Below are 9,645 nucleotides of genomic sequence, written 5' to 3' on the forward strand. Positions count from 1 at the left end.
GTGGCTCCCTTGGCTCCGAGGGGGTGGCCGAAACCACCCTCAGTGGGTACCAGGGGTGGCTCGGCTACCCCTATGGAGCTAAGGGGGTGGCCGAAACCACCCCCAAACAACCATTGGGGGTGGTTTTGGTACTCCAGACTCCAGGGGGTGGTTTCGGCCAGGTGGGGGTGGCCAAGCCACCCCCTTGGCCAAACCACCCCCTTGGCCAAAGGGTGTGGCTCCCAATTTTTTTTTTTCTTTTTATTTTTTTTTAAAAAAATATTTTTTATTTTTGAAAAAAATAAAAAAATTTAATTAAATGCCACATCATCACTAATGGTGTGGCCACTTATGCCAAGTGTCAACTTTTAATTGGTCCATGTGGACTTCCGTTAAGTTAACTAATGGTCAACTGACGGAAGAACTAATCTGGTCTATTATCAAAACCACAGGGACCTCCTATGATAAAAATCATAGAGGAAAAAAAATAAAGAAACGAAACCCTAGGGGGGTATTAGCTAGGTATTTAACCCTTTTATTTATGCATGAATGTATATGTTAGTTTTCCTTTTCACTAAGGATTGGGTTTTTTCTTTTCCACTAAGGTTTAGGATTTTTTTCCCCCTTTTACAATTATGATTTATTTAGTTGTTTACTTTCCCATGTTTAATTAGGAGGGTATCTTAGTCTGTAGAAGCGATACACACTCAATGAAACAATTTAGTTTTTGACTATCAATAGAATTTGAGTCTTTCAAAGTTATTCTTTGTATGCTTTTTTGGGGGAACTAGGATATTTCATTTCCCTAATCGTTATTTTCTCTCTTCCTAAGAGTCATTTCAGTCTTCAATTCTTGACTTCTGTTGCTATCATACGCCGACAGAACAATCCTAGTTTTGCTTGGCATCAAAATTATATTTTGTATAAAACCAAGAGGAATCACAAAATATGCAACATAAACCAACTGAAAATTTATAGGACATCTGTCTAAGAGAAAAGAAAGAAAAGGTGATCATGGTTCCAGCTAGAATGCCAATTATTTATCGAACACCTATACATTATGTAGCCAAATGACTAGCTTTATTATACCCACCGTTTCATTTTCCTGTCGAAGATGCCTGGTCCGAAAGTTGAAATGGACATGTCAAGAAGAAGGGGGAACTGCATCAATATGAATAGGGTGACTGGAACACTAGCCAAACAAATGATAGGAATCACGAGCCATGATTGTCCATGTAGCATAATTAATAAAGCAGCAGAAAAGGCTATCATCATGGTTGCAATGGAGAAGAAAAGCATGGAAAGGCCTATTATCATCTTCGTTGGCAAAGATTTAAGGAAATCTTCTTCTGCGTAACGTGAAGTAAGGATTCCTAAAAACATCAAGACTGAGGTTGAGGAGGAAAAGAGGGATAGTGCATCAGATATTATAAAGAGCATAAACAATTTTTTATGCAAGAACACTGGGAAGCCTGTATCTTGGTTGTTGCCACCTGGAACGGTAAAGGCTGCAGCAAACATAATGGTGACAATGAGAGCAGCTACAACTGTACAAGAAGTTGATGTGTCCTTCATCCATTGCTCTCCTGCTTGCATCATGTCCTTGTGTTTCTCCGTAAACAATTGTCGAGGAGTCAAACCATCTTTATTTGTAGCTTCCTTAACCTTGGGATGGACAATGGTCTCCACCTCCTGCATTTAAACAAAATCTTAGAAAGAAAGGCTAACAAAATATAAATAGAATCATATATCAATAGATGGAAGTATTGAAAAGAATGAGAAAATATTAATGTCGAATATATATATATTTTTATGAAAGAAAAAATTTTACAACAACCAACCAAAGAATTATACACTCACCTCAAAACTTTGTGAAAGATACCCTAATTAGAGCATAAAGAAATATTAATAGTGCTAGATTTAAATTGCCCCTGAATTTGATCCTAACTTCCCAACAAACTTTGTATAATTTTTTTTTTTTTCTTTTGATAGCAAATAATTTCCAAAATTAAGATCATTCATACCTTGTAGAGAATATAAACAATAGATCCAAAAGCTAATTTGCAAAACATTGCCCATGAGATCTCCTCCCCAAAATCCAAAATCCCTTCAAGTTTATCAACAATTACATCACACTCCAAAGGCATGCCCGTGAGATATCCTATTTTTCATAAAGCAACAAATAAAATCGCAAAATAACAAAACGAAGAGATTTATGTGGTTCACCATTAAGGGCTACGGTGACAAAGGTGCAAAATATTTCACTATTTTCGAGAAACATTACAAGGAGGCATTAATCGCAATCTGACCAAAACCCTAAAACAGAAGCAACTATAAATAAGACCCACAATAGGGTAAAAACACCAAAACGGGCTCAACCCTCTACTCCATGGACTAAGCCTCATAAAAGTCCTATTTTAACCATAGGGCTTCCAACATCGAACCGGGTCGGGTGCAAATTGGTTAAGGCATAAACCAGGCTCCACATAACTTAACAATCTCCTACTTGAAGACTTGTCCAAACACCAACATCAACCCCCGCATGCTTCCAAAACATAATCTCCATCCCCACAACTCCTCCACCTGTCCTCAAGCTCGAAGACCAAATGAAGTTGAGCACAACTTTAGTTTCACAATAGTCACACCTTTTGTTAACATATATGTTGGATTCTCAGTTCCACGAATCTTCTCAAGTATCAATTGTTCATTGTCGAGAAGAGAGTGAATGAAGTGATACCTCAACTATATGTGCATCATTCTTGAATGATGTGTTGGGTTCTTGCTACACCCTTGTCATTCTTCTTACCCAACTCATCTAAAAAACCATGTAGCCAAACCATCTCCTTTTTCAACTTCAATTGTGGCTACATATTCAGCTTCTGTAGTGGAAAGAGCAACATTTTTCTACAACTTTAAGGCCCAACACATAGTTGTACCACACAGAGTATACACAAACCCAGTAGTACTTTTCCTAGTATTAGCATCACTCGCAAAATCAGCATTACATAACCTTACAACTTCAAACCTACTCCTGTAATGCAAATGGATGTATCTAATGACCTGTTCAGATACCTCAATATCCAGTCTGGTATAGACCATAGCATACATAAGACTACGGTAGCTAAGGTATAGGGTACCTTGCTTATATAGGCCTTCTCCTGATTTGTCTATGATGACTTATCCTTAGTTAGTTTAAAATTGTTAGGAACACGTATGCAAAAAGAGTATTTGCGCAGCGGAAATGAATCGTATTCCCATGTCCAAGAATTCTTTATAAAGAACATACGAAGAACGAATGTCTATTTAACAATAGCAAGAACAAGAATGATTTACATCAAAAATCAACAGCCAATTCTATGGCTTTTGCCAAAAGATCGTAGCCTTTAGATCTTCTTACAAATGACTGATTATAATCAAGAGAGTGTGGGCTCTTGCTTGGCTCCTCAAAACTTAAACTTTTGTTCTTCATGAGTTAATAAAAAGAAATAATATAGTTTTCAAAGAATTTCTGAAAACTATAATCAAGCACACTTGATTGAATATTTTGAGAGGCCTAGGCTCCTCTCTATTTATAGGCATAGCTAGGGAGAGAAATTTCAAATCTAAGCAATGTGGAACAAGATTGAAAACAAGAGTTCTAGTCCTACTGGAACAGCATGGACAACTAGGGTTAAACCCAAGCCTTCTCCATGCTTGCCGTATGGTGCAAGGAAAAAACTCTCTGGGCCATGTGGCCACTTGTCTTGGGAATTGGGCCTGGGATTTTAATCCCAGGCCTTTCTCACTATACCCATTGTACAGGCCTATAAATTAATTTCTGGCCTTATGCTTTCATGCTTCATTTAATGTCCATGGGTTCTATCCCAAGCCCAACTTTAAATCATTTCTCAAGCCCATGTTTTAATTAAATAAAACTGTTAGGTTTTAGGATGGCCTAATTCAGTGACTTGTCTTGTAATGTTCTTGTTGTTGTTGTCCTTCTTTGATTGTTCAAAACTTTGGGTAATAGTGTTAAGGTTCTTAAAGCTTGGTTGAAGAAGTCTTTGTTTTTCCGTTAGAAGGCCTGTTAGAACGAGGCATGTAACGAGGAGTTTTTGGTTTTCCATCAGGAGTGTCGTCAAGAAGAGACATGTAACGGGAATTACTGTTTTCTAGTCAAAATCTGTGTCAAGACAAAACATGTAACGGGAGTTATTGTTTTTTCAGGAGCTGTATCAGAATGAGGATGTATCAGGAGTGAAGTTGAAGCTATTGTTTTCTCGTTAGGAACCCCATCCGAACGGGACATGTAACGAGACCATAGTCGAAGCTACTGTTTTCTCTTCAGAGGCTATGTTAAGACGAGACAAGTGACAAAGAGGAGACATTTGTTCTTCACGTCAGGCTAGGACTGCTTTCTAGTTAAGACTTGGGTTGTTTCAGATCTACGAATCTGGCCTTCATGTCATAACGAGAAAGTGTACCGTTAAGACATGACGATGGAAATGTTTCACTATAAAAGGATTTTTTGTCACTGTTCATTCTTCAAACTTTGAAAATACTTTTTGTGAGCTCCTTTCACTAAAGTGTCGATTTTTCTCCATGAGAGCTGTGCCTCGATGGTTTAATTTTATTCAAGAGGAGACGTCATATAGCTTGGAGAGGCACTTTTCTCTTGATTGGCGTGTTGCCTTGTTCGTTCGTCTACACAAAGATCGTTGGTTGATTTGTTTGAATAAAGAAGTCTACCAAATAGTCAGTAAGAAAAGTCACTGCTTGAAGGTGGTTGCGATACAGACAAGCTGGAAAGCTTGTTGTTCTTGCTAAGTTTAGAGGTCCTCAAGGGAGTGTGTATCGTCTATTCTGTAACTGTGAATTTTCATTTCGTGATTTCCTAGGTTTGGCTGCCTCGAAGTGGCTTTTACCTTGAGATACTCAAGTTTCCACTTCGTCAACAAATTTTGTGTTGTGGTTTTGTTGTTCTATTTATTTCCACTGTGCATCTTTTGTGGTTGATGAAATGGATTAGTCTTTTATTTTGAAATAATTAGTTGCTAGAGGTAGAACACGATCCTAGTAAACTTTCAAAAACATACAGCCCAAACATAAATAAGAGAGACTATTATATGGTTAACATATATATTAGCTTGGAGAACTGTGATGCAACCCTTTTCAAGTAACAATGGTTTAATTGTATTTTAATTTGGGTTTTCTATATGCATGATGGTTGTATAACTGTGAGAATTGATCTTAATGTTTATATTGAACCATTATAAAATTCATCTCTTGTCTTAGAAAGTCTTTTATATTGATTGAACTCAATCCTTCATATTTTCTGTGATCATATGAATGATTGTTATACAGCGGTTTTAATAGTTATATGATCAATAGGATTTGATAAGCCATGTCTGGGGAAGTCGGATTGTATTACACCCTATTTAGTGTAATTTAGGTAGATTGTTCGTATCAACCGAATATGAGTTATGCTTATCCCTTGATTGTGTTTAGCCTATTAAGGAATGAGATAATCCATACCTAGGGAAGACGGATCGTACTGCATCTTAGTGGTTAGGTGGATAGTCTGTGGAAACCAAAGATAGATGATGTGGTCTTTCTGTGTCCAAAAATATCAATAATAAAATTAATCACTCGCAATAGAACGAATCCTTGTGAGATAAAGCTATATAAAGGGTGTCGAACTTCAAGCACTGCGTGGGTGTTGCTATCAAGCTTTTTAAGATTAAATAAAACTCAATTTAAAAGATGATTGATTTGTTTTATTTTTAAACTAAATGCATAAAAGCAAAAGTAAAGATAAATAGTATGAGAGATAGAATAGTGGTTGATTTCACCATTAACCACATAACAATGGTCAATCATAAATTAATAAGGAAAATTCATATTATGCATGATATAGGGATCGTCTCACTCGAGCAATTCAAAAATTTATCATCATTAAGAAATAAGTATAATCCATCTTCGGTTGGCACGGACCGTCTACCTAACCACTAAGATGCGGTACAATCTGTCTTCCCTAGGTATGGTTTATCTATTTCCTTAATAGGTTACACACAATCAATGAATAAGCATAACTCATCTTCGGTTAGCATGAATTGTCTACCTAAATTACACTAAACTAGGGTGTAGTACAATCCGTCTTCCCTAGGCATGGCTTATTAAATCCTATTGATCATATGTCAGTTAAAACTATTGTATAAAAATTATTTATATAATTACAAAAAATATGAAGGATTGAGTTCAATCAATATAAAAGACTTTCTAAGACAAGAGAAGAATTTCATAATGATTGAATATAAAAATTAAGATCAATTCTCACAGTTATACAATCATCATGCATATAGAGAAACCCAAATTAAAATACAATTAAACAATTGTTGCTTGGAAAGGGTTATATTAAAGCTCTATTACAAAATTAGTTGTTCATCATGGTGCTAGGATGACCTCCTACCATGTTCCTCTTCTCTTCAACTCTCCAAGATTCCAAGAAAATAAATTTTGTCCAAAACTAAGCACACCTCTCTTCAAGACTTAGAGGCCTATTTATATGGTGTAAAACAAACCCTAGAAGCCCAAGGAATCCCAAAAAATTTGTAATTCAGTCTCCCAACCGGATTGAGAGACCTAAAAAAGCTTTCCTTATCAATTTTAGCATCTTCCGGACTTTTCAACACGAGTGAGCTCGAGCCCACCTACGCACGTGCGCTGAGGTACGCTCGTTCCCACTTGTGGTGCGCTCGAGCACACTTAGGCATGGAGGCTAATTTGCACTCTTTTCTTACAAGATGATTTTGGTTTAGTAAACTTTCGAATTAGGAAATTTATATTTCACAATGAATTGTAGTATTTTGAGTTAGCTTTCCACTTCCACTAGTTTCACCTCAATCCGATACTCTAGCAGAGAGTTATAGTCAAAATACTGAGACATGTGCTAGGTCTTACACTTCCACTAGTTTCACTTCCACTAGCTCAAAGTGTGCTTTAAGCACAAAATCAATGGTATTTCTTGTATCTGTATTAAACATGTGAAAACACTGAAACAACACAAAATCAAATAAATAACAATGCTAAGAAATTAACATATGCGAGTTAAGGGGCTTGAATGTGTAACATTTGACGCTTATCACCCCTCTCACTCATATACCCAAGCCTTAGGTGCAACAAATTTGAGTTAGCATTCACATTTGCGACAACAATTGTATCCCTAATATTCGTGGTCATATAGAGAGTGCCGGTCTTATATCCACAAGCTAAAATCTTGGATCCCACGCTGACCTTCCACTTACTATGTGGAAGTTCACGACATGCCCTTCATCGTCAAGTTGTCCCACTGAAATTTGTTTTTTCTCCAGCTCTACAACATGTCGGACTTATTGCAACTTCCATGCCAAGTCACTGTCTACTCAAACTCGAACATCTCACATGTTGACAATATCCAATGTTATTTCATCAGCTAAATACACCTTTCTGAAATCTCCAACAACATATTTCTCTAGGATTTCACGGATTGCGTGAGTATGAAATGAGGCTCTTGAGTCCAAAACCCAAGAATCAGGGGGACTGTCAACAGAGAGAAGTAGGGCATCCTGAACTTCTTCTGTTACTATGTTTGCAGAATCATTCTGAGTCTTCTTCTTTGGTTCCCTAGAATTCCTTCTAAAGTGGCCAGTCTTGCCACAGCTCCAACATTCTAGTTGTCGTTCAAATTTGGATTTGCTTATGTCTTTTCTAGATTTTGATATGTCCCGACGAGAGTTTCTTTCTTGTTCTCTACCCCTTGTCTAAAGATTTAAGGTAGAACTAGAACTTGGGGTTTCATCTGCATCTGTTTTGCGAACTTCCTCGCTTAGAATCAAATCTCGAATATCTTCATGTCTAAGTTTACTCTTCCCTACATAATTTCTCACTGCCATTCTCATGGCCACCCAACTGTTTGGCAAAGAGGCCAAAACGATCAACACACAAATCTCATCATCAAAATCGACCTCCTCAAAGGACAATTGATTTGTTATTGTATTGCACTCATTCAAATGTTGTGCTACCGAAGTACCTTCCACCATCTTCAAATTAAACAATTTCTTCATCAGATGTACCATGCTGTTAGCACAGGGCCTTTCCTACATACTAGACAAAGTCGTCATTAGACCCGATGTGGTCTTCTCCTTCACAAAGTTGTGTACAATTGATCTTGAAAGTGTTAATTGAACAACTTCTAGTACCTATCTATCAAGTAGAGAGCCCATTCGTCATCCTCCATACTATCTAATACTCGAAATCTATGCCATCAAAGTTTTCGATTCCTACATTTCCTTCTTCTCTTGCCATTGCTCCTACTCGAACCTGGCTCTAATACTAGTTGATATGAAATATATCATATTTTCAAGAGCCCGTGAGATGTGATAAAAAAGAAGAAGCCAAAAAAACAAGCAATCACAAAACACAGAGATTTAGTCAATTCATCCTTAAAGGCTACATCGACAAAATTGCAGCAAATTTCACTATTTTTCAGGAAATGGTACAAGGAGGCGTTAATGACAACATGACCAAAACCCTAAAACAGAAGCGCTTATAAATAAGGCCTAAGACTGGGTAAAAACACCAAAACGGGTCAAACACCAAAAATTTTGGACCCATTTTAGTGTTTTGACCCTGTTGTGGGCTTTATTTATAGGCGCTTCTATTTTAGGGGCCCAAGCCTCCGCTCCATGGACTAAGCCTCACAAAAATTTCATTTTAATCATAGGGCTTCCACCATTGAACGGGGTTGGGTGCAAACCAGGTCAAACATAAATCAAGCTCCACATGGCCTAACAATTCTCAAGTGTCCCTACTATTATAAATCTTGGATTTCGAAAATCTCTGGAATTTCTGCTATCCTTTCTTTGTTCTAAAATCTCTGGAATTTGTATCCAAAAATGGGAACTATACGGGAGACATATAAAAATAAGAGATATAAAGTGAGAGATATGACCTTAAACCACTGTAGCTCTCTTTGCATCTGCAAAGCTGCACCTGGGATGCGATTAATTAGAGTGGAAGCTGCTGACATCCCTGCCATATGTAAAATATGATTGCCGTGGACATCGCTATAATATGTCAAAAGGTTCTTTGCTTCTAGCCCATAGATAAGGCTAAATATTTTAGCTTGACGATATAGGACTGCAGTAGAAAATATGGTTCTTGAGTCTCTATCAAAGCTCCGCAGAAGCTCTGAATTTGCTTTCACTACATCGAATACAAACTCAAAAATCCCATTCTTGATAGCACAGAAGATGGCTGCATAAACGCCACCTTTCACCCTCTGTTGCAGATTTGAATTTGATATCTGTTCGCACATGTGATGCATAAGCTCATGGCATTGGGCGCTGATCAACTTCATTTCATATAAATGCTCAATTCCTTTGTCAATAGTCCAAACGATGGTAAGTAACTAAATGAAACTATAAATAAATAAATAAAACACAAAGAATAGAAAGTTTCAAAACATAAATTGGAAATAGTTTACCGCAGAATTTAAGTAGATTTGAAACCAGTTGGGGCAATAGAGCAAGTACTGCAACAGCAAAAACTAAATTTTCTCACTTTTAAACACCTTAGAAAGTTATAAACAATACATAATTAACAATATATTAGTTATACTAATTTGTAGTATGTATTAGAATATATTAG

General features: G+C 37.0%; 1 protein-coding gene across 1 annotated transcript; it reads right to left on the minus strand.

The window, feature by feature from the left end:
• Window positions 1–1,061: 1,061 nt before the first annotated feature.
• Window positions 1,062–9,355, minus strand: LOC132171444 (ankyrin repeat-containing protein ITN1-like). The gene is made up of 2 exons (XM_059582760.1): window positions 8,948–9,355; window positions 1,062–1,671 (listed from the first exon to the last, which is right to left on the minus strand). The coding sequence occupies exons 1-2, from the start codon at window positions 9,353–9,355 to the stop codon at window positions 1,063–1,065; spliced, it is 1,017 nt and encodes a 338-aa protein (XP_059438743.1). The 3' UTR covers window position 1,062.
• Between the last annotated feature and the right edge of the window lie 290 nt (window positions 9,356–9,645).

The sequence above is a fragment of the Corylus avellana genome, chromosome ca1, assembly GCF_901000735.1.
Source record: "Corylus avellana chromosome ca1, CavTom2PMs-1.0".
NCBI classification, from domain to species: Eukaryota; Viridiplantae; Streptophyta; class Magnoliopsida; order Fagales; family Betulaceae; genus Corylus; species Corylus avellana.

What these genes read in the sequence shown, in the direction of transcription:
- LOC132171444 (XM_059582760.1), bottom strand. Translation starts at nt 9,355, where the DNA reads ATGAAGTTGATCAGCGCCCAATGCCATGAGCTTATGCATCACATGTGC. An exon ending in GAGAGCTACAGTGGTTTAAG is followed by an intron (nt 1,672 to 8,947) that starts GTCATATCTCTC and finishes GTTTAAATGCAG; the next exon opens with GAGGTGGAGACCATTGTCCA.